This window comes from Harpia harpyja, chromosome 1 (genome assembly GCF_026419915.1).
Source record: "Harpia harpyja isolate bHarHar1 chromosome 1, bHarHar1 primary haplotype, whole genome shotgun sequence".
NCBI classification, from domain to species: domain Eukaryota; kingdom Metazoa; phylum Chordata; class Aves; order Accipitriformes; family Accipitridae; genus Harpia; species Harpia harpyja.
In genome coordinates this window covers 24135859-24161666 of record NC_068940.1, presented here as the reverse complement: position 1 = coordinate 24161666, position 25808 = coordinate 24135859, and the positions used below count along the sequence as shown (strand labels likewise).

Here is a 25808-nt window from a genome sequence, read left to right as displayed (position 1 = left end):
GTACCTTTCATCTTGTCCCAGATCCTCACTGTCTGGCATTTCAGATGGAAAAAGGAATTATCTCTCTCTCTCTACCAATCTAGATAATCCAGGCAACGATCTTCTAGTCTGTTTTGTGTTTTAGAAGCAACAACCCGGGCAACTGTCCTGTTTGCTGCCGCGAAGAGCGCTCCTTGCTCAGAGAGCAAATGTTTACAAGACATCCTAAGTGCCTGCTGCTCTTGAATGAAGTTCAGAGCGTTGGGCTTTGATTGGCCAAAACTATAAATAAACAAGTCGTGACTCACCTCACACACTATGACAGGGTGTTTAGTAGCAAGCACAGCCAAAAGCAAAACAGGTTTGTGTTTTTTTTTTTTTCTCCTGGTCATGTGAGGGAGAATCACCACCCAGTTAGTACATTTTATTTTTCTGCTTCCACTGGAAATCTTCCTCAACATCTCCTTTTTTTCTCAGGTGTAACTGAGCAGCAGTGTAAAAGACACAAACTTTAAAGTAACCTGCTTAAAAATATAAAAGCCAAGAGCTTACTCTAACTGTAAAAATACCCTTTTTTTCCTCCCCATAAAGCATCAGTCACAAGCAGCCAGAAGCAGCAAAATTATTCTCCACTGACTAAATTCACAGATGAAAAAAACCAAACGCAAAACTTAGCAATTCTTTTAAAATAAGGAAAAGGAAGATGAGTTCTCAGTAAAGATTAATTGCACTGGTTTTAAGTTCTGATTCCAAGCTTGCCTGCCACAAGCAGTCTTAGCTATCACAGGGATACCAGCAAATTGTACTGGAAGAGTCCTCAAAAAGAAAGTATGCCAACAGGAGGAGGTTTTCTGCCAAAATACTTCGAATGACTCTGTGAACAACCTAAGGTGAATTGACAAATTCACTTTCCTCCTACAGCTTTTTGCTGTGTGCATGACAGGAATTCTGTCACTCCAGCTACACCAGCTACATCTCTATTAATTTTCAACACCCCCACAACCTTATCTGTGCTGATGAAACTTTGTCGCACAGCCCAAGACTCCAAGCACCCCATATGTACATTGTTCAGCACATTGCTCAGCACTGTTCCTTCGTATGGCTTCCTTTTCCATTAAACAGCTTGACCTATTGCTCTTAATATATTTTCAAATAAATATTATATCCAGAGATCTTCACGCAGAAATCTTTTTTTCTACAAAGGAATCCAGCAAGATTTAGACCTGCCTCTCCTGCATGAGACAGTAGGAATTGTCCTGGAGATATTACATCTTAAAAATAAATGAAAAAAAATAAGCAAAGCTGGAACAAAAGGTATGTGAGATTAAAAAACAAGAACCCCATATCTTGATTCGGTAAGCTGTATTTGGTACGTTGTGGGTAATGCATCATTCGCTGGAAAGCTGCTTAACTTCCAAAACGACAAAGGATTCTATCCTTTCTTCTTGTTTTAATACAAAATGCTTCAAAATGAGTAGTAAGATCTAGATAAAAATTGCAAAAACTCCCCAAACCATATAATCATAGATCTATTACTTTAAATGGCATGATTTATATTTACTATGTGAGTATCTGAATTAATAAAACGATCTCAGGAATTGGTGAGAAAACAAAACGAAACAGGAATGCTGCCTATCTGTGAATGACAACTTCCTGAACTCTTCTCCCAACATTCCAGTTAGTTCCTTTTTCCTTTTCTTAATCTCATCCCATCTTCCGTATCCATACCTTTCCTCAGTCTTTCACAACACACGTTATTCCTGAGGCAGTTTAATCATAGTGGACTTTTAAAACAAAGGAGAGCGAAGTAAAAAAAAGAATAAAGTCCTATGCCTAAATTATGCAAAGGAATATATAAATATGTATTAGAAAACATCCTGCCCTACTCAACAGAGACATTCCATGGTCACTTATACCTGCATATTGCAATATCATCTGCTCTTCTTTCTTCTTTTCTTTTTCTACTTCTGATAGTTACAGGTGAAATAATTAAGGCTGAATTTCCTTCAAGCTTACCCTGAAGCAACAGAGCTGCTAAATTCAAAAATCTTAATTAATAAAATGGTTTTGTGTGACAGCTTCATTTTCAGATTAAAATTCTGAAGTCCTCTAATTAGGAAAAGAATCAAAAGAAATAGCTGAAATAAGCAAACACACAAAAGCATCATTAAAAATTTAAATGTAGCATCAAAAATGAAAGCAAGCAAAACTAAACCCCTTGTGCAATTTGAGTTGCTTTTGCTTGTTTACATGCATTGCAATATAGTCTTACAGAGCCACACATATTTACTATGAAAAACGCCTTTTTACAAAATACTGCTTTTTAATGCATTTGATGATCACACTCGGCAGCTGAAAAGCTCTCAGTATCGTGTGTATCCCTGTATTTCAGTCTTGGAACTCAATGTACTCCAAACTCTTCCAGTATGACTTTGGACTGTTCATTTCTTTGTCATGCTCTGTACACAATGCTTCCTGCTACAGCAGAGAAATGGTTCACTGTTTCCTTTTGCAATTCCTTAGAACTCTTCCCCAGCCCTCAGTGAGGTGAGGAGGGTAATATCACCTTACTTATTGATAAGCGAGTCCTGGAAAGATTAGGTTCAAAAGTGTCTACTAAATGAGTACCTAACTGAAATGTCAAGGACCTGTTAACTTAGGAGTAGAGCATTTATAAAACACTTCAATGCTCAAAGCCAAGTTTCTACTGGTATCACTGCTCATCATTTTTGCAAATCAGATGTCAGAACAGCATAAGCGCATAATTAGCCGAACTGCAATCACACTAAAGTATTTTGCTATCACAAAGAAGACTTATCTAGAAAATTTGTCTCAATTTTTTAATCATTCTGAATTCTTCCGCACCGAGGAAATTAGAGCTCGTAGTGGCCCATCTGGAGGTTTCCAGCAGATCAGGCTCCAGACTATTTCACAGCCGCACGAGATGGAACGACCTCTCCAAGTGTGCTTGGGTGGAACAGCAGCTGGTGAGCAGAAGGCCAAAGGGCTTCTGGCATCTCCTACTGTGTCCAAAAGCGCAGCCTAGGGAAAAATGCATTGCTGCCTTCTCCAAATACTCAGTCTTCCAGACTCCAACTTGTGGCTCATGGGTTTCCTGAACCAGCAGTGATGTCTATATTTTTAGCTCTGAGTGGATTTCCATCCTGTGATAGCATCTGTAACATCTTGCGGCAAGGACTTCGGCAGCTTAACTACATACTGTCTGAAAACAAAAAACCCAACCAAACCCCACCCTGTTTGCTCTGATCTAGCCACTTCAACTGATGTCTAGGAAGTCTTATACTGGAACAGGTAGATGACAGTTCTCTCTCTTCAGCTTTTCACAGCTATTAATCATTTTTGCAGACCGTTATCATATCCCTTTTGATGGGACTGCAGAATTGAAAGGTGGAGCCACCTAGAAAAGAGCTCACCTGGTATTAGAATTGCTAAAAATCAGTTTTAAACTTTTTCAACATGGAAAACTCAAAGTGACTAGAAATGACAGAACTGAGGAAGAAAAAGCTCTTTCCTTACCCATGTTATTTTTCAGGGAGGTTCTTACTTCCTTGCTTAGTTGCAGCTAATGCTACAACTTTTTAAATCGCAGGGGACTTTGGTCAATCCTCTCTGTCCTTTGTAAGTTCCTTCTTGCCATCTCCGAGGCATCACCTTACATGACTAATCCCTGCTCCTCTCAACAACCTCTTTGCCTGAGCTGCTATCTTCCAGCCTTGCTATGTCTCTCTCACTTCTCACATCCAGTGTTTTCTGAAATTTTCCCTCCCTTTGGCTCCATTGGTTCCTCCACAGAAGGAACAACCCCTTCCTCCTAGCCCCGTTACTTCCGAAAGGAACACGAACGCACTTGACTTTGTAATCAAAAGGAGAAAGATACTATCAATTATTTTCTGCTCTTGCTCAGCTTATTCAGCTTTAAAAGCCCTGTTTTGCTCATGTTTCACGCATGTGAGCTGTTGCATGCCCTCAAACATCCTGGCTGTTCTTTTCCAAACTCTTCCTACAGTTACTATAACCAATTTAGGGTGGGAGAGACCAGAACTGTACACCGTTATTCCTAGTGAGGGCAAACTATTGATTTACACATTTTGACCCTTTTTGTGAGTTGTTCCTCACGCTCTGTTGGCCCTTATTTCCACATTTTTACACACAGCTTTCCACAGTACCCAGTGGTCTTCATTTTATTTCGATAACTTTAAGAATCAATCCTTCTTACTTCTGTTCATCTCCATTACCCTGTTCTTCAACTAAACAGACCTCTTCTAGACCTTTCTCAAAACTTCCTTGACAGCTGGTAAGTAACAGCTCTTTTTACCGTCAGGTATTAAGATACCCTAAAAGATGTGCTGGCACACAGATTGGATGCCAGCCTGACAGTATCGCTTCATCAGGGAATCTCACCAGTTTTGCTCTTGCTGAGTACCGATTTGGACTGAACATGTATCATAATCATCAAGTAAATGGCCTTCCCCCCAAACTGTATAGACATCTATGTGAAATTTTCCTTTTACAGGCAGGCACCAAAGACTTCAGAGGAAGTCATCAGCAAAAGAAGGAAAATAAAAGCTATGTTCTTGCCAGAGACAAGGAAGCAGCCTTACTGAGTAGCTGAGAGGACTGGAAATAGTGTTGGATCCACTGTTTTACATACTCAGATACTGAAGATCGGGGGCTCTAGCAGCGGGGTGAAAGGCAGCGTGCTGTCCATTTGCAAGAGTGCAAGGGGGATGATCTGGCACTGTGTGGTAGATTATGTACCCCACCCAGTCTGCAAGCTTTCGAAGATTTTAATTAGTCATCCTGTGGCACGCTTTAGCTGGTCAACCAGCTCCAGAACTAGTCACAATCGCTGCCGCTGTCTACGTCTCTCCTCCTCTAAAAGGAGAGTAAGACGGTGCTTTCAACATATAACCCTGTTCTAATTATTCAGCTATGAATGAGCCACATTCTAATAATGTGGATGAAAAAAATAGTGAACACCATACTATGCACTTAGAGAGATCCTAAAAAACCTCACCTGTCTCACAGCAAAAACTCACGCTCCAAAAAGAACATCTAGTTTAGTTCATATTTCCAGAAGGAATGGGCCGTCCAGCATTTTACTTTTTGTGGACCGTTTATGCTGACTTTATATTCAGCAAGAGCATGTGTTTAAAAATTACCATCATTGTCAAAGGCATGTTTAGGATTAAAACTAATTTGAAATGCATGTTTCTGCTACTGAAAAAAATCACATGCATGAAGTCCCCAAAATGGAATATTCCCCCCCCCCCCCGTTTTTCAATATAGAAAACTGAATATATTGGTCACATTTGTGCATGTGCAGGCATGTGTACGTTTATGTATTTATAAGCACACACACATGAAAGGATACGTTTTACTGTATTTCATCAATTTCAAGTGCACACCCAATTTTCCCATATTTTCAACATCCAAATTTGCTGAATGATACCTGTTCCAATTCTTTCTGACTAGGTAAAGTGGACTTCAAATTGCAAATGCTTATTATATTTACTTAACTTTGAGATCCCTTCATACACTGTAAGATATACACAGGAGGCTTGTTTTAGAAGAGAGGAAGCCTTTCATACAAGCATAAATGAAAAATCATCAAGATAGACCTGCTGAACATGCTCAGTTCTTTGCTGAACACACTCAGTTCTTTGCTGGAGTGTTATAGCAGGTATAACCTCAACCTGGTAAGCAGTGCACTAAAAAAAACCTTAAGACACCTATTACACACAAAATACAGTTTTGTATTTATCTGTACCTAGGACTAGGAATGGCAAAAAAATAAATAAAAAAAAAATCTTTCAACGGTCAAAGACCAATAAAAGCAAACAAAATAAGTGCTCAGGAAAATTTTTCTCTCTTCACGGAATCCTGCATATTATGCAGGATTCTTCTTTGTACCTGGATGAAATAACTAATTGTTAAAACATTTTTTAAACCACAAGCTGCATATTAAGAAAAAAACCCCCCAGCATTCAGTTTTGACATAAGAAAAGTAATGCAACATTCAAAAAGCTAAACAAGATATCACATGCAAGAAATATTTACTTGGCAGAACAAAGCACATGAATATGTATTTTTAAAGAATCATAAAATATTGAGTATGAAAGCAAACTGACTATCAACAGACACCAAAACCTGATTTGTATCAGCAACAATTAATTGTCACTGTGAGGTTTTTGTGTTTCATCATGAAGCACGCATAATAACACACCATGGTGCATGACAGTATTTCCAAGTTTTCGAACACAAGCAGAAAGAAGAGTTAAAGGAAGTAAGAAACACTTCAACTGCAGTTTAAAAAGCAAATTACTACATTTTAGTCATGTGAAGATAGCGTATCTTCCTCTGGTACAAATATGATAGGTCATGCTGGATTTGTGTGACAAACAGAGAAGAGCTGGAGACAGGGCTGTAGAAGATCTTACCACTAAGGGTGAAAATCTCAAGTGCTCTGGGACTTTTTGGCCATGGGATCTTGTTAAACAGCTATAAAAGAAACAGATTTTGGAGGGACAAAAAAACGGGTAATACATCACCTAGCAATGATCTGAGCAATTTCTAAAGATAACTGAATATTTTTGCAAATTTTTCAAGAGACACTTTACATACTGTTTCATGAAATTATTTTGTTTACTAGACCACATTCCCTATTTACCCTAAGACCTACAAAGGTACTTATGTACCAGTTCATCTCTAATCATGATCTGTAATTCAGTAAAGTCACATTAAAATGCAAATTTTTTTCCTAGGCACACATGCTACTCAAACCTGCCCCTCTACCTGTCTCTTTTGGTTTGTAGCAATCTGAATCTGTTTCTTCTCAGCAATTGGTTTCTTCCCCCACTGAAAAGAGATGAACTATATGAAAGGCAGACCAAATAGCAAGACAATGAAATCAGCTTGCATTGAACAAATTGGTCAAAAGATTAAAAATAGTTAATAATGCATGAAGACTTTAAAATATTTTTCAAAAATGTTGATACAAAGAGCTAAAGCACAAACCTGAGAAGTTTGTTGTGTTTTCTAATGTAAGTATGAAACACAGCACAAAACAATGCAAGAAAAGCAGACTGCCAGCAAGCTACCAAGAAAATGAGAATATTTAGAAGACAATTCTGTATGTAATTCAATTAAGAACATGAGATGTCACTCAGCTACATAGAATGTCTAAGATAATTAGGACACTCAGAGCCACATACTGACATCTGTATCTAAAAGATTTTGCTGGTATGCTCACAGTTTGCTAAGACAACCCACCGTTACTTTGATGCTGCTATCATCCTATGAAGAAGAGGATATGAGCCAGTTTTTTGCCTAATCATGTAATTTATTCTTTGGTGCAATGTAAGAAAATCAACTTATCAACTTCTTATCTATTTGTTGGTTTACTGTGTGACAAGAAATAATATCTCTACTGTTTAATATGCCTGATGGTAAAATTACAATCCTATTCTCTCCCTTTAAAAAGAGCTTTTTTCATTAGAATTGTCTTTACTCAGTCTCACTGTAGAAGTTTATAAAACCATGCAACTGTGACATAAAAAAATAATGTGACTCAGTTTCAAGGCCATATTTTTATCTGATGGAGCAACTAGTGATTTGTATGCTACCTGTCAGTACTTTCCACCTCCAACACATGTAACAACACATTAGCAAATCTGATATATTATCATGAAAACAATGAAATGCAAATTTATATAAGCAAAGTTTAAAGTATTTACAAACTAAAACAGCTCAGGGAGAAAAAAGCCAGAGTGCACGCCATTTTAGAAGGCACATATTTGTGTATGCTGATCAACCAGTTTGTTAAAAAAAAAAAAAAATCCCCTCACCACAGTTCATGTTACCGTTTAATCTCACTTTATAGTTCTACCAGTTGGAAAGAGAAAACAGACATATAACCTCGTTAAACGCCAACATCAAAACTTAAAGAAAATAGCCCTACATATCACAGGCAACAACGTAGAAGGGTAAGATAGGTAATAATGAGAAATAGCAGCAAGAAATACATTACACAAAGCAATGGTATGCTTCACACCATGACGATTCATACGCGTACACAACTGCAGACTAGATAGGAAGGTTCATTCTGAGACGCACTGATGAAGACAAAACTAACTTTATCCTGGAGTGACCGGTGTGCCCAATTTCTTACCAGAGTTTCTCCGAAGTAAATACTTGTCAAACCACAACCATTTCTGCTCTTTTAACACCCAGCCCTCTGTGAAACAACTGCAAATTTAAAGCTACGGAGCCCAATGAACCACAGAAAAGGCAAGGGGACAGCCAAGACTGCAAAAGAGAACTCAACCCCCTCCCGCAATCACACCTACCCCCCAAAAAACCTACACGGTTAAATGGCTCTTGGGCTAACGCAAGCCAAGAAGGGTTCAGACCAGGAGCGATGCTCAATGAAGACCTGCAGCTTAACCCGTCTGTCATCGAGGGCACAGGCAGAGCTGTGATTTAGAGGAATCCCCTGAACTGGTTGGGCAAGCGCTGCCAGAACACTCCACCACAAGTGCTGAGCACCCGATAACCTTCGCCCTGCCTCGAGAAGATGGTAATTCAGATGACATTTTGCTGAGAGGCTCACAGCACTACTGGGAAGCCAAATTAACTTCAGTTATCTAGACTTTTGTCTCAAAGTATGGAAGACATGAATTTTCCTGTTCCTGTTCTGTTACTATTGATTTTTATTTCAATTCAACCCATTTCATTTCACAAAGTGGTTTAGAACACATGTATAGAACACCTTGTTTTGCACAACACAATAGCAGCTCCTATCACCCTTACAACTTCCTTTCCCCTCATGTTTTACAGACATCTAAAGTTTTCTAAAGAAATCTTTTTGTTAAGCTGTAGGAAAGACACTTCAACAGTACATTCTGCTGCCAGAAGACTGAAAAATGAAGCTTTCAATTTAGAAGTTACCTATTCATACATGTGTTCTATCTATATAAATCTGTAAAATGCATATTTTATCACAGCTTTTGCCATTTCCTTCAGAGTCTTGATCTCCAAGATACCTATGAGAAAGTATCCTTTGCTTTGAAAAACCTTCTCTGCTGATATACAGATCATAGAATCAGAGTATCTCAAGTTGGAAGGCACCCGTAAGGATCATTGAGTCCAACTCCCTGGATGTTCCTATAGAGGAGGGAAGTAGAAGGGTGAAAAAATAACACTCAAACTTTTACTTCAGTGAGGTGAGTTTTTCTTATTTAAAAAAAATTAAATTAAAAAAAAAGACTTTATTTAGGAAATATTTGGAGCACTTTAAATATATCATCTTTCAACTACTTTTCATGTATCCTGCACTTCTCTCCACCTCATTTCAGTGATTGACAAAGAAAGCCCCAGAAGACTAATTTCCATATGCTAAAATTATTCTTTACCAAAAAAAGCCTCTTTAGTATGTTTTTTGTCTGATTACTGATTGATGAAATAAGTATTTTCCAAGGTACATCTGGAAGGGTTTTGAACAAGTTTTTTGAAACTTTAACAAAAAATTCTGTTTACGTGTCCTTTTCAGAAACTTCTTTGTATTTCTATTTATCATCGAATTAAGGAGTTTTCAGCTGAAATCCCACATTTTGAGACTTTGATTAGAATACAAAATATCTAATTCAGCTAACAAGTTAGGACCGAAGTTGCCAAGCTACGCATCCTAGGAAAATTGTCTGCTTATGGTGAACTCACAATGGAAACAGTTCTGTTCCTGTACAGCCCTGACGTGAGAACTTCATACAATAATTGTTCAGACACATTTAGAGTCTTTGCTATCAACACGCAAGACAACAGCCTTACATCTTTTGGTGTCTGTTTGCGTTCTAAGAAAACATATACATGCATTCAGCTAAAAGTTCTTAAAAATGTTTAGAACAATATTTTTTTAAAGATCAGACGTGCAAACCTCAGATATTGCTGCTCTGATTGATTTTATTACTCTGATCTCATGCCTAAATGCATAAAAGCAAGTTCTTAAGGTACACATTGACCTTGCAACTTCCATAGGATGTGGTGGTAGCAACAGACACTCAGTCTAAAATTGGGCAACAGTTATCTCACATGCCCTTCTGCGATTTCTCAGACTTTAACGACATATACAAATGCAGAAATAAATAGATGTATTTATTTTAGTCTTACTGTGTCACTTAAGTGAATAAAAAGTCAATGCTTGTAACGCTTTTAACAAGAACAGCTATACTGGGTCAGCCAAAACTCCATCTAGCCCTGTGCCCTGTCTTCAACAGTTGCCAAAACTGAATACCTAGGGATACCTAAGCAACAGAGTAAGAACACAGGAAAATACATAATGGTACCTTTATAAAGTACAATACAGCCTCCAACAATCTGCAACTTGGGGACTTTCAAAGCCAGAGGTGGTGATTTTTTATTTAATAGCCTTCAATTAATTTTCTTCAAGGAACTGTCCTGTAATTTATATTTTTAATCCACATACAGTTCTAACATTCACAACAATCCCGTGTCAAGGATTTCTAAAGCTTAATTACATCATTTTATTTTTCCTCAGCCTGCTGCCTGCTATTTTGATGCCTCCTCACTCCAACAGCATGAGAGAGAAGACATGTTCCTTGTGGCATCTTAGACACCTCTATTACATTTCCCCTTAATTAGTCCTTTTCTCTTTTGAAAAGTCCTATCTCATTTACTTGTTCTTTATATGGAAATAGTTCCGTGTATTTGCTCTGCCTTGTTGCTCTACTCTGGACTTTTTTTCTCCTGTATCTTTTTCTGGGAGGTAGCAGATCAGAGCCACCCACAGTATTCAGGATGTGGGCATACAGCACATTTCTAAGAGTGGCATGTGGCTGTGCTTACTTTTGTCCTGTATGTCTTTCACTGACACTTAACAGTAGATTTAGTCTGTTGATCAATGCTGGTTTGGTGAGACCACATCTTACTCATGAGTGGTTACAGTCACCTTGGGACACTATTATTTTATATGTGAATTTAGGACTGCTATTCCTGCGTAACTTTACAGTTACCTACACTGAATTTCATATGCTGTTTTACTGTGAAAGAATCCTGTAAAGGATCTTCTGAAATTCTTCACAGTCGGTCCTTGTCTTCATTGCCTTGAATAATTTGGTCCCTCCAGCAGGCCTGGCCATCCCACTATTCACTGTGTTTTCAGGATCACTTACGAGTACGTTTATCAGAATGGTTCCAGTACACACTGCTGCAGGATGCATTCTCTGAGCTTCCATTAAGACAAAGGCTAGCCATTTACTCTCACTGCTGTTCTCTATAATCCATCTGTTTTTTTATTCATGGGATGATCTTCTCTCATATTGCAGAGTTACTTATTTGCTTTTAGCTAATGCCTTTTGGAAATCCAAATGGACTACATCAATCTCTACTCAGCATTCTGTCACAGTGTCTTCCTGTCTGAAATTTTTAATACAGACTTTTAAAGTTAATATTTTACTTTTAAAGTATTTAAAAAAATATTTCTACTACTTTCATATTGTATATTTTTATATTTGCCATGAAATTCTCTTAAGCATTACCTCACACTATGAACTGACCTACGGGAACGTCAATGGCCACAGCTATGTCAGTGATCTATTAATTGTACCACCAATCCAAGCACTTGGTAAAAAAAGGCTGAACTTTTGAAAGAGTATCATTCTCCTTATATCAAATCTAAGCTAGGAAAAGGAAGCATGTGTCATATGGCGTCGGGACCACAATATTTACGTGGGCTTGACAGAACTTTTGTGGTTTTGTGCTACAGTGAATATTTATCTCTGAAAATTTTTATTAAACTGGTCTCCTGAATATGTCTGATCACCTGTATTCAAGGAGTGGGGAAACTAGCAGAGCATGAAAAACATAATGAGCATAGGCTACCCTCTATTTTCCTCAGTCTAAAAATAAAAGATGTGTAGCTTTATAGAGCTGATTTCCAGTGTTATTTACACTCTAAACCATCTTGGAATATTAACCAAAAAAAAAGAGTTAAGTCATGAAATATATTTCAATAGGTAAACATGCAACATCTCTTCTGCCAGTAGGAAAAAAGAAAAAAAAAAGGAGGAGACTCAGGGAAGGAATATCATGAAGTTTGTTTCAAAACAGCTGAACTGTTTTACTCAACTGTATGTCGAAACGCCTAAAAGAATATAATATGTTATTCTGCTGATAGGCTCACATGCTTCAACAAAACTGTGTGCCAGGACATTCCTTACTAAATTAGTGACTAATCAGATGTTGTGCTGGGAAACACACCCTCACGTGTTAAAACGACCCAGGCGCTGGCAACATTAAAAAAAAAAAAAAAAAAGGGACTACAACTATAGGTTCTCATGCCCCCTGTAAATAACTTCCATCTTGCGTTTTGTAATCTAATGCTTGCATTTGGCAAACCAGATGCAATTAAAGGTCAAAACCCAACTACTATATAAACTCAACTCTACTTACTCTGATCTTTCTCCTATCACCGTTGTAAAGATTCCAAGCAATGACATCCTCTTCCTTCCATAGCAATAACTAGTATATATTTATAACTAACTTGTTTCATTAATCATAAATGTTCCTTGCTTCTTTAAGTTCTCAAAATAACCAAAATTGCTTGTTTCTTTTTCCTTCTTATTACCCTCAAATTTCCAATATGCTTTATAAATTGTTTAGAATTTGAAAACTTGACAGGAATTAACTCAACAGGCTGTTAGGAGACCTGCGCATATTTTCTCCTTGTGAAAAACAGCATTTTTACAAAACTGAAAATGTAATTGGTATATTTTTGCTGGATACAGGGGGATTGCATACGGAAAACTGTGTAGCACTACGGAATTTCCAACCTTTGTTCTTGTTGGTGAGATATAAGACAGTACAAAATATTATTTAAATAATTCAGTTTCTCAAACCACATATAATAGTACAGAAGAGCAAGCTTTTTAATCAGAGAAAACAGATACCGATTCAATGACAGGCTTCAGGTTCTAGAAACCTTTGCATTGTCTGCAGAATGGCCTGAAAGCTGCTCTCACGATGCTGAAATCAATGCTTAGGGACAACTGGCCCCAGAACCATTTCTGTACATCATGTATATATATTCTCATAATCAGATTGATGCCAATTTGTGCAGCAAGAAAAAAAACCCGTGACTGGCAACAACTGTGACAAGCAATCATGGAAATTGGGAGACAAATGCCTCTGATAAATATACCTATGGCAGGTTTGGGTATTTGATTCAGTAACTTTTTCATGTGGAACAAACCCTATTCTTCTCCTCAAAATAATAAAATAACAAAAGCAGCATTTCTGCCTACAAGAAACACATAATACAGACCAATATTAAAAGGGGAAGAAAGCTATTTGTACTTGCAGGAGAAAAACATATTTTTCACATTTTTGGGTTTGGCATAAGCCATACCATTAGCATTTCATCCAGGTGTTAGTGATAATACAAAAATACAGTATATAGTTAAGTTTGCTACCTGTTTTTATGGAGTTTTTTTATCAAATATGATTTGACTTGTGTTTAAGAAAAGCTATTCCAAAATGAAAGTCTGTTTTTTTTCTTAATCCTAAAAGCAGTCTCTCTATTTAAAGTAACACTGGGGGCTCCCTGAATGCTATAGTTTATAAATACCCTTTAAGATGACAAGTCAAATGACTTCAGGATTGTAAGTTATCTCTCACAGTTGTTCAACTGTTAAAATGGAAAGCGGTAAGAATAGAATAAAAATACCCATGGTGAAAATGTTACATGTGCAATGGAATAAACATAGGCAATAGGACACATGACCATTTTAACATTAATCTTTCCACTTAAATTTACTCTCTACCCTTTAAAAAGGTCAGTTTTGTGAACTTGTCTCCTGACGAGCAATTTGAGGTCTGTCATTCTGTTCAAAGTTCCACACTGATCAGAAATGCAGTCTTCCTCTACTCGTGTTCTGTCTGGCACTTGTTGCAACGATATTCTGCTGGTTTGGGCATTAATAATAATCTGACGCAACCCACCTAATTATATAATAAAGAACATTTTAAAATACATACAAAAGGTGAAAATATGAACATTACATTTGTAAGCAGAACAAATCTCTGAGGCAGGCAAACATACCCAACAGCTCTGTGGCAATCAAACAGGCTGTTCCTGGACTAGGCAGCAGTTAAATTTATTGTATGGTATAACCCTACAAAGAGTTACAAAAAGGATGTTTTGACTGTATGTCAGTTTTCTGTTCTGTTTAACAGGGCTTGGTACCTTGCTATTCTAAAAAACTACTACTGCTTGTCAACCAGTTCAAGATACAACAACATGCAGCTAAGGTCTACTTATCTAGACGTTTTACTAAGTCTGCCTAAGCTCTTTGAAATCTTTTAACTAGAAGATAGCCTTGCTAACTCTGTGAGTTGCCCTAAAAAAAGGATATTCTTTACAAGGAACTGACTTTTTCCAGTTTGTGCTGTCTGCAAAGCCTTGGAATACAGTACCTCCACTTGAAAATAAGGAATTAAAGATTGCACTCCAACCAGTAAACTAGTTGTTAGTTGTTAGTGTACTGATAGGCAGCTACTTCTGCATAGTCACAGCTACAAATTGCCAGACATTTGACATGGATTCCCGCCATAAATTAGAAAATCCCAGAATACCGAACTTGTTCAAAAGTCTTTATGGATTAGGGATAAATGTACAGGGTGAGGGCTGACAGAGGCAAGGAGTGACAAGCTCTTCTGTTCAGAATGATGCAACTGCATCCAAGTCTTCACCTTTCCCTGTCTGAGCTGGGTAGGAAGGCTTTTGCTACCCTTCAAGAGGCAGTTCATAATTTGAACCTAAGTTCAACATGTGAGTTGAAGCACACCTGCCTAAGAATGAACATTACTTTTTGGTTGACATTTTGTAAGAGTACATCCAAATCTTTTGGATCCTTCAACTGGAAGGACGTTTATCCAGGATATGAGGGGTCTTTGCCACTTTCCCCCACATACACTTTATTCCAAGTTTCACTTTCTTATTGAGGAAATGCCTGTCAATCACATCCTTGGACAGGTTTTCTTATAATGCTATTTAGGCCAGCAGCCAAGATAAGAGTATACCCTTCTACACCCTGCCTCTGAAGCATGCTATTTATAATAAACACTTTGTAAATATAAACAAGTCAAAAAAAGAAACAAAGCAAGGGCTTTATACTGAAAGTGCAGTAATACTCAGAACTGACAGCGATACATAAAGTGTGCCTGCCCGTAGCTGACAATTTCCAAGCAGCTTTGAAAAATAAACAGGGAAAGAATAACAGATGCTATGGTTAGCATGAGAAAGCTGATCTGCTGAAAAGTGGTCAGAGAACAACATTTTCTTAGATTCAGGAGGTACCCAAATATTGTCCCTTTTAATTCATAGGATACTCTGTGGGGGTCTTGCACCCCACAACAAGCAAGGATTAATTGCTTGCTTCAAGAGGGGTCCCTGAAGACAAAGTGATCTGAGATGCATGGTACCAGCACAATTCCTCTGCAGTTTTCCAGATATAGTTTTTCTGTAGAGATGTTCACGGGCTTAAGAAATCAACCCACGAAGATGGGATAGACGACTACTTTAAGAGAAGCTTGTAGCTTTCATTGTATGTCCAAAGTGTGGCCCACAACTCAACACGGAAGACAGTATGTTTTGTTTTCCCTGTAATTAGACTTCTAAAACTTTATCTCTGCTGCTGAAAAATAATGGTGCCAATATTGCTATATCAGTAAGAAGCATGGAAATACTAAGAAGTGAAGGACACCTCGAAACTCCCTTGCTGAAAGCTGGGAAAACTTGGCCAACGGCATGCAACTGCACTGTACAAATCAGCAAATTCAAATGCAGTACCTGCCACGCTTGCTCTTGTCTAAGACAGAAGAGTAGACCTAAGAACTTGTTATTGAGATAGTGCAAAGCTGAGAAGGGGACCAGTGGCATGGGAGAGCTCCAGACTAACACTAAGCATTTTTGCTATTTTCTCTTTCTGAATCTCTGCTTCGTTTCTCCACTCACCTCCTCGCTGGAATTTTCTGTATTTGCTTTATCACTTTCCTTTCAACTCCCAGCAGCTTCCAGGAGTTGTTTTGTTTTCTTAGTGCTGGAAACAAGCTGAACTAAAAAGACCAAAACACCTGCTGTTCTATATATCTTGTACTTAATGTTTAGTTAATACTGTGATCAAAAGAAACATTTGATCATTACAATAACCACAGCAATAAAAAAGATGTGAGACAGCCTGGATGATGGTAGGCAGCAGCGGGGAGGTTGCATTTTTTTCCCCAGTGATGATAATACGGGTATTACGTGACATGCCAGCGAGCATGACACAGAGCTATCAGAACTGGGTCAGCTCAGAATTAGCAGTTCTTAGGTTGTTCACAACGTACAAATCCACCTGGCTCTGCTCACAGACACCTTTAACAGAACTGCATTTTTGACACAGAGGATCCAGAAGCAAAACTCTCATGAATAATTGAACAGTGACTGCAGCTCCATACTTCAAAAAATTAATTAAACACAGAATAGAGCTGGCTTTACTATATGTTGGAAATTGCTGAAGAAAAACTGCCCTATGTTTAAATAAAAAATGACGAACAAAGGCTCTATTTCCATCCTCCCATTATTACGGAGCTAGCATTTTTCAACTGAGTGTAACAGTTAATTTTTACCAGTGAGTAACAAAGGAAATTAATTACTGAGTCACTTTTGCACAGGATGCAGCATACCCTGCAGTTTGCAAAGACTGCACTTATGTCAGGTATTTATTTCACACGTTTAATCATGGATGCAGTGGCTTCACTTGAATAAAAGTTTTTCAAACCTGGTTTATTTAAGTATAGTAAAAATACACATCTCACTGTGCTGGTGCCCAGATGACCTTTCTTCCAACATGGAGGCAAACTGGCAAATTCAGAGAATCATTTAGGTTATAAAAGACCTTTAAGATCATCGAGTCCAACTGTAATGCTACGTATAAGTATTTTTAGAAGCCTCCACATGAAATCTCCTGAGTTGTTATGGAATTACTCCTTCTGACTTATTCAAGGAATAATATTTGTTTATCCCTGAGAATATACAAACAGAATGCTAAAAAAAAAAAAAAAAGCTTTCAAACAATATGCTTGGAAATGATTACTGAAATCTCCTGTCTGTGAGAGATTAGCGAGACAAAAAACCAACTGTAAAATCAGACTACGTGAGGTGTTCCTCTGCATCTTGAAATTTTAATTAAATATTTGTATAAAACCACTTTTGTTATCAGAAGAAGAAAAAGTTCCCAGAGGTAAACAACAGCAATCTTCTGAATGACTCCCTAGTATCTCAGTGCTGCAAAACCAATATATACAATATGGAAATCTTTCAGAGCTCTCTAAATAGAATAAAGAGTTTAAAATAATTCTTGAGAATTTTGACTACAACTAGCCAATGGGTTAGATGAAGGGACAGGATTGTGGGACAAATGAAGAGAGGAATACATTTCTCAAGGAATTATGGTTTATGAAGCTAAAACTAGAAAAAATAGGGCTATCCAAGCAATTTCAGATCAACTGCTCTCACTTGGATACTTGGAGAGATACTGACCAAGTTAGTAACACAGCTGACAAGCTGTTAAAGCAGTCAATGATGATTACTCAGTATCCAAACAAAGAAGGCATATTTCTTTTTTAAAAGTACATAGCCTGTCCTAAAGAAAAGATGGAAGCATACATCTCAGCTGTTGCAATGCTTTTGAAAATTTCCCGTATGACACTTAAAAGCAAACTGCAAAAATACAGCTTATATGCAATCCCCATGAGATAACTTCACGTTTAATTGAAAAGCTATACCAAAGGGCAGGTATTAGAAGCATCTTGTTATGAGATTGATATGTCCTTAGCATTTTCATTCAGTATGCGCACTAATCCTTCAGATGAGTGAGTGGCAATACCCTGGGAGGAGCGGCAGGCGCTGTAGAGGACAGAATCAGTGTTGGAAGAGGAGCTCAAACTGGAAAACGGCATGAAACAAATCAGCCACCCAAACTCATCAGAGGCGTACTATATTTGACAAACCAAATGCATGAACGCAAAATGGGAAAGAACTTACTAAACAAGCAGTGCAGTGAAAAAGGAGAATGTTCCCAACAGAACATAAGCTACTTGAGTTATTTGCAATAGTCTTAGAAAAAATAAATCTATGCCTGGGATGCATTTACAAAACATTTATGCTATACAGCACAAGTCATCGCTTTTACTTGATACTGATAAGGCCTCGGTTTGAGCGTCATGCCAGGAGCAATACAGATACTCAAACATGAATGATAAAAGTTTCTGAAAACATAACTCACAACTCATCAAATATTAAATTGGGTTGATGGAATATATCCTTGTCAAAAAAAGTTAAAGCAGCCCCAGTAAAATTCTGCTGGTCCTTTGTTTCCGCCCTTACTTCCTCAGAAGTTACTCTTTTCTTGCAGCCACGATAATGTTTAACCTTTATTTTTAGCTAATAGGGACAGAAGGCAAATAAGGCTTACAGAAAGAGGTATGTTATTCAGCAATATATATATACTTCAGCACAAACTCCTATGAATATATGAGCTGAAATGAACAGACCATCAAACATTACAAAATACCAGGAGTAGAAGTCTTCTGAGTACACTAGATGCCTTCAGATTATATCGAAACAACTGAAGAAGGAAATATTTGCACTCTGAAGCCGATTTTAATGTATTTATCTATTAGACTATATTCTGCCTTCTGCCTTCCTGTAGGTCCACAGGAAGTTTTTTCTTCAGTCTCTTACCAGATTCATGCAGTTGTGTACAGCCATGTGAAGAATGGATCTCGCCTGGATGACCAAACCAAGACTAAGGGACTGCGCAACAGAAACCGATACCGATAGTTTCGGTACTGCCTGGCCCACACGACTGCCCTTGGCTTACATTAGCTTTGTTCCTATCTGCAGCATCAAGGAAATGGATTAACAAGCATAAAACAGAAACACTTCCGTTACAACCTTGAATCTGTCTGGATTTCCTAATGGAAAAAGACCTCTTATTTCCTAACCTGCCCATCTGCAAAGAGATCTCTTCATAACACCCTGAAGGACAGAATATTTTTTTTGAGATATGATTAAGCAGCATATCCTCAAGGTCTCACGAGTGATCTGAATATACAATCATACTGTGCCGGAGATTCATCTTGGACAAACTGCTTGCATACACAAAGAGACAGAAGTAAACCTAGTCCCCATGCTTGTTTGCCGAGCCCTGCAGTTGTTACTGCTGTGGAATGGTATTCCAGCATGTTGCTGCAAGAGTCAGCTTCTTATTGTAACCATGAGCACCAGTCAATGGCATCCTTAAGACAGACAGGCCTTAAGACCAACAGGGAATAATGACACAAGGGTTGTAAATGCTCTTACTCATCTCACCACCCTAGGCTTACGGCAAGGGAACCAAAAAGTGACCACTAAGGTACAATGCACCTGACCAGTCTACAGACATTTCATTTAGGACAAGATGAATCATGCTATATATCTCATGAAGTACTTCAACTCTTTCTCCATTGATCACAAAATAAGGCTAGGCAGAATACATCAGAAATGTTTAGGCAAATGACTTGCAGATTGTCTTAAGCAAACCCAGCAGGCGAAGCATATGCAAATCAGAGGTATGTAAAGCCTCAGACATAATAAATGAAACATGGTAATTAGATGAAAGGGGGAATTATCTCATTATCTTTAGTGATAACATGAAAAGTTTTTTCCATTGCTGTCAGTGACATATTAGGAATAATTTTGCACAAGTGCATTACAGAGTTATGACTAAAAAGATATTTTTTTTCTTCTTCTTGGGAAAAAACAATAACCTCACATTGTGTGAAGTCTGTCAAGCTCTGAATGGTGCTAGTACAGAACATTGTTCATTAGAGCACACTGACCATTGCAATGCAATGACCAGTCTATGAGCTGGACTGATGCAAGTGTGGAATTTGCGTAGGTCAAAAGATGAATTCATGTCTTGGAAAGTTACAACCTGAATTTGAAGCTGTCACAACAGGGATTTAACACCTGCTGGCCCAATAATGGATGTAGTTCCGTACCAAGCAGTAGCAGTCCCCTGGAAGCAGGCAGCAACTTTGATGGGAGTCCACAAGTATCACCACAGTTAACTCTCATAAAAGGAATCCATGAAGGAGGGACTGGAGGAGGGGGGTGGCAAGAAACAGGAATGTCCTGGGCTTGGGCAATAACCTCTGTGCATCTGTTTGTAACCTCCTGTCAGTGAAGGCTATTATCTTAGAAGTATCCCAGTTGGCTAACTACTGAGGTTCCAGAGAGCTTCAATATTAACCCATGGTTTTCAACATCAAGTCCTAAATTGCTTCAATAAAGAGCTGCCAGTTAAAAGCTGCAACCAAGAAGTGTCCTTTTTTCTTGTAATGTTCCTGTTTCTTCTTACAGAAGTCTGAGTCTTGATCGGTCTGATCATATGGGCAGCACTGGATAAGACATGGTGTTCAGGGTGCTGCGCTTTCGTATTTTTCCCCCCTCTTGGGACCAGAAGAAAGCATGCAAGTGTACCTGGGAGGAAGGCCCCCCTCTGGGAAAAAAAGTCTTTCTTTCAAACTATGGGGCCAGGAGAACCCTTTCAAGACTTACTTTCACGGCCTAAAGAATGATAACCAAAATGTTCCATGTATAATAATGTAGTAAGTACTACACACTTACTGCAGTCTGTGCGGCTGACGCGGCTGTTAGTGCAGTAGGGAGCTTAACACCATCTGTGGTCAGGCAATTCTCTTCCTAGAAATCAGTAGCTTTAATTTGTTTAAAAAAAAATGATAAAGCATAGGGGGGGCTGAAAACTAACTATGCAGAGCTGCCAGTTTTCACAGCATTAACTCCTTCCTTTCTGGCTTATTCTCTTCAGTTACTCTCTGATGGCCATTTTAAAGGGCTGTTGCTTAGTCTCTTCTCAGGCTGCAACTGATTTTTTTTTTAGGCTTGCTATAAAAGGATAAATTTGAATGAGTATTAATATGACCTCCTTAAGTTTGACCCCTCAAGAAATGAAGGTGTGCTACAATTCCTGTGCATATTCTAATACATCTAGCACTGACTAGAGAAGCATCAGGTTTCAAAGGAATCTTGCTAGGATAGGAAGAAATAAAACAGCTTTATAAAGAAAAAGAGTAATTTAACAAGTGACGTTCTGCAGTGCTCCTTTAACAGTTGTTATCCATTTTTTAAAAAGGCAAGATATCAGTAGAGAAGTTCCTCAGAAACAGAAGCAGATTCAGAAACAGAATGTGCTACAGGAGCCTGCTTCACTGAGAAAGGTTCAAGATGAGATCTCATCTTACTTCAGTTTGAAGATTTTTAATTTAAAATAGTACTAAATGACTCCAGTAGAAATAAAAGCACAGGTCTTCTTACACAGACACATTTTACATGTGAGACAACTAGCATTCTCCATTTGAGTTATGGCAATGAAAAAGAAGTGAGGCTACGCTTGCTTTAACTAGTCAGCAATGCTCAGCAAAGATCAAGGAGAACCAAAAGCAAGTGCAACAAATTAGCACTATCTTTACCAGAGGACTCCGATCTCTGATGCTTGGAGTGTATGTGCAGCAGATGGGATGCACAATGCACATGAATGTTGAAAAAATGCAAGTTTCAGAACAGTGATAATCAGTCATTCACCCTCCAAATACCACAAGCTTTACTTGCAAAAATAATAGTACAAATGATACCATCTAGCTATTAAAATCATCATAAAGCTGTGCCACCATTTATGAAACATCATAGTGTGATAGTGACTGATTGATACTAATTTTCAAAACCAGAATTACATAACACAAAGATAAGGCAGGAAACGGGTCTGTTCAGATCATCTGTTACTTTCTGACTATATCTGTTTTGACAAACTAAACTGTGTGTGGCAATGCTGTCCGGCACTAGAATTGGTCATTGATGCAGTTAAACCATTAAAATAGCTCTTGGCAGAGTTTTGGCACATGCCAACCAGCACTTTCCCAAACAAGCCAAGGTACTTTCAAAGTTGGCACAGACCAGGAATCCTTTCCAGCCTGCACAGGGCTATTCTGCTTTGACTATAAAGCAGTTAAGTGCTACGGACACAGTTGTTTTGTGTCTGTGGGCCATCATGCCAGAGAATGATCATGAACACATTTAATTTATTAGAATAGGCATTGCCTCTCATTCAAAGTACCACAAATCTACTAAATTTTTTCTCTGTATGTTATTTAAGAGCATGCAATTCTCTGCTGTGTAGTGTTTTTTGTAAACAGACAGTATGGGGATACGTTCGACACAGCTTCCTTAAATAAGGTAACATGAAAACAGTTTTTCATATCCAATCTTGAGTAAAATGAAAAGCAACCAGGCACCCAGCCTTGATGTCTTACAGCAGTTCTTCCAATTTCAACACAATCAACAGATATATTTATGTTAGCGTTCAAAAAAAGGAAAAGAAACAAACACCCACTCACAATGCAAACAAATGCAGTCTTAATGTGAACTTACAAAAGTTCTAAATGAAAGCTAGGGTGCAACAGTTGAAATTTCATTTATGTTAAACAACCTCCCTTAAAGCTGCCTTAACGCCAGAGGACTGTGAAGCGTCTAAAGCAACTTCTATTTTTAGAGAAGGTATGTAAGAGCCAGAGAACTGCAAACCAGTAAAGACTCATCTCTGCTCTGTGCAAACTGTCAGGAAATCTAATAAGGGACGTGCATGCCTGTCCTATGGTATGCTGTAAAGGACATCACATCACAAACCTTTTGTGCTTTCAAAGAGTCAACCAGCTTGCAGATGAACACTGATATCTGTGAAAATTTACCTGGATTTCTGAGAAGGCTTTCATCAAGGTCTCTCATAAAATGCTCTTATGGAGACTGAGAAGTCATGGGATATGAGAGCAATTATTCTGGTAAAGACAGAGACTGACTGCAAGGAATTGCAGAACTTTAACCAAGTATCAAGTGATTTGCTTGCAGAAAGGCAGATGAAATGTGAAGAGATTCGCAGAGGAAAGAAAATAATCTCAAAATCACATGGGCTTTAAGATGACCTTTACTGCTCAGGAGCATTATCTTGAGATGACTGTATATCCATGATAACATCAATTCAGAGCTCAGGAGAGGTTAAAAAAGCCAATCAAGCATTGGGATTTATCTTGAGAAGAAGAGAGGGCACTCTTATGACAATGTGTAGTCCTATGCCAATGTATAGTCCAAGGGTCTCCCTGAATGCTGAACGCTATTTCTAATTCTGCCCCCCCCCCCCAACAAAAAGGATAACAGAAATGGAAGAAAAATGCAGAAAAGCACGATGAACAGATCAAAGCTACAGACAACTTCTATTTTAGGAACAATTAAGTAGTCATGAACTGAACTGGACAGGATAGTGGTTTATAAAGTCACAGCTTGCTGGAAATAGAGAGTGATTGCTCACTATTTCTTCCAACACAAAAAAAGATAGAAAGGGATTAAGAAACTATTATATGGCAATAAACAAACACAAGGCCGTGTTCACAAAACACATAGTTCAGCTGTGGATATCTGTGCTACAGGATGCTGCAAATAGCAGAAGCTTTTTAAGAACAAAAGCAATGAGACAAATTCATGGAGGGTCCACCTAGAACAGCTTGGCAGGGGGGCAGGGAGAGACACCACTTCTGGTACCTGAAAGTCCTTCAACAGGAAGGTGCTGGAGGCTGGGAAAAGTACACCAGGAGTACCTTGCAAGCTTGTCCTGCTTTTATACACTACCTGAGGCCATGTTTCTCCTGGCTGGCCACCTTTGGAGAGTGGATACTGGGCTAGATGGACTTACGGATTGACCTTGTGTTCCCACCATTGCAAATTATTTTACACAGAGACATACAATGCTTCTATTGTATTACCCAATGGCATAGGCCATGCTGAGCCCATCAAATTCTCTTTTCCACTCTCTGTATTCGCTTCCTACAGAACAGCGAGTCAAGTCCAAGATTCTGGACACCTGAAAACCTGAACCCAAGATATTTAAAGTACTATTTATAGTCTTTTCATGAAAATTAACTGTTCTGGTTTTGGGAATCGATGAACTGGGGAGTGAGAGAAAAAAATTGTCTCAGACTGCAGAATTATTTTTCATGGAAACAAAAGGCAGTTAAAAACCTATGTTTCCTTCCACTCTACGAGCAATTTGATTTTTTTTGCCTTCCTCTTCTCAAACATAAACAGACAGGTAAATTCAGATGTCAAAACCCCAAAAGATAGTAAGTTTTATGTACATTTCTCTCACAAAGAAGATCAGGAAAGAACAACACACAAATCATGCTAAACTATTGTGCCACAGCAATGGCTTCTCAGTTAAAATCTTTGAAGCACTGCTGGTCTACACAGATACACACAGTAGCACTAGCTGTGGTAAAAGAACCATTTTACGCTGCTCCGTTCATAAACTAACCTGTCATCAGTTCCATATAGCTCCACTTCAGGTGTGTAAGAAAGCCTGAAGATATTTCATACCCCTAGAAGTTTAGGAGTGACTGCACATCTGAACTGCTTTCTGTAACTGCATGATATTGGTACTTATCTCTAGGCAGAAAACAAACCCTTGAATCTTGCCTTTTCAACTTTGCATTACTGTTTCTTCAGTGTCAGGGTGTAATACAATAGCGTACTAATGGAAATGCTTTCAAATGACGTCATATATACAGTAATTCCTGGTGGTCTGTTTAGAAGAATAATGCCTTCAATATACAAACTTTTATTCTGAAAATGGATTGTGTGTAAACCATTTAGAGATATTGTTTATACTGCAAACCAATTAAATCAATTAATATTCTCTACACTAACAACATGATATAAACATTTGCCTGTGGACTGAGACAGCCCAATGGCAAGTCAACAGACTTCACAATTATTGATTAATTTCTACTCCTATGGATATCAACTAATATTTATTTGAAATTATAATGATCAATTACTTGTGTTGGCTACTACAGAGATAAAGGGAAACCCCAGCAAGCTTACCTACTTCTAGACAGCACTGGTATAATGACCTACAGTATTATTCCCTAATAACCAACTTCAAAGAAAACACCAATTCCCAGAAAACTCAAAGCATGATAAGCCTACTGTAAGAAAAAGCATTTCTAAAAGTATTTTCATATGTTACTGTATACTTTAATATAACTCATATCAGAAAAAATACACTTTCTACACAGTTATTAAAAACTAAAACTGATGAACAAGCAGTAATAAACCTAGAAAAGATGCTAAGATCAAAATAATTCTGTTCTATTTTAATTAGAGGGAAATTAGACCATTTTTAAAATTCCAGACTAACTATAAAAAAGAAGATATTAAATAACCAATGTATTAAAAATAATATACCTACTTCCCAGTGATGGTCCTCCAAAGCTGCGCACCTGCAATAGCGAGAATGTAAGATGAAACGCAATGCACTAAAACAGAAACAATTTTTTTTTTTCTTTATTCATAAGGAATGTTCAATTTTTGGGCAAAATGAATAAGGAAGTCTCTGTAACAGTCAAAACAGGAAGGATATATTAACTCAGAGTAACAGTTCTTGAATTGTTTTCTGTAAACTTAACATACCAGTTAAAAATGTAAATGGAAAAAATCAGTATTTTATATTGCTACATTTTCACATGGAAGGAGAAGATAACCAACATGACTCACACTTTACATCTACAAACTGACAACCACTTTCTACATTCCTTACGAATCTGTAATAGTCTTGCCATCTAGTGGTTGGCTGGGAGTGTGAAGT

The 25808-nt window shown here is 38.0% G+C and overlaps 1 protein-coding gene across 2 annotated transcripts in view; it reads right to left on the bottom strand.

The window, feature by feature from the left end:
* The window catches only part of RETREG1 (reticulophagy regulator 1), a 69623-nt gene that overhangs the window by 26768 nt on the left and 17047 nt on the right, over positions 1-25808 (bottom strand). Inside the window, exon 3 of one of the 2 annotated variants that reach the window (XM_052781306.1) lies at positions 25413-25443. In XM_052781306.1, the coding sequence (XP_052637266.1) occupies positions 25413-25443 (31 nt within the window). Of the gene's footprint in view, positions 1-4; positions 225-25412; positions 25444-25808 lie in introns of those variants that run through there. The other variant, XM_052781315.1, reaches the window with a different exon arrangement.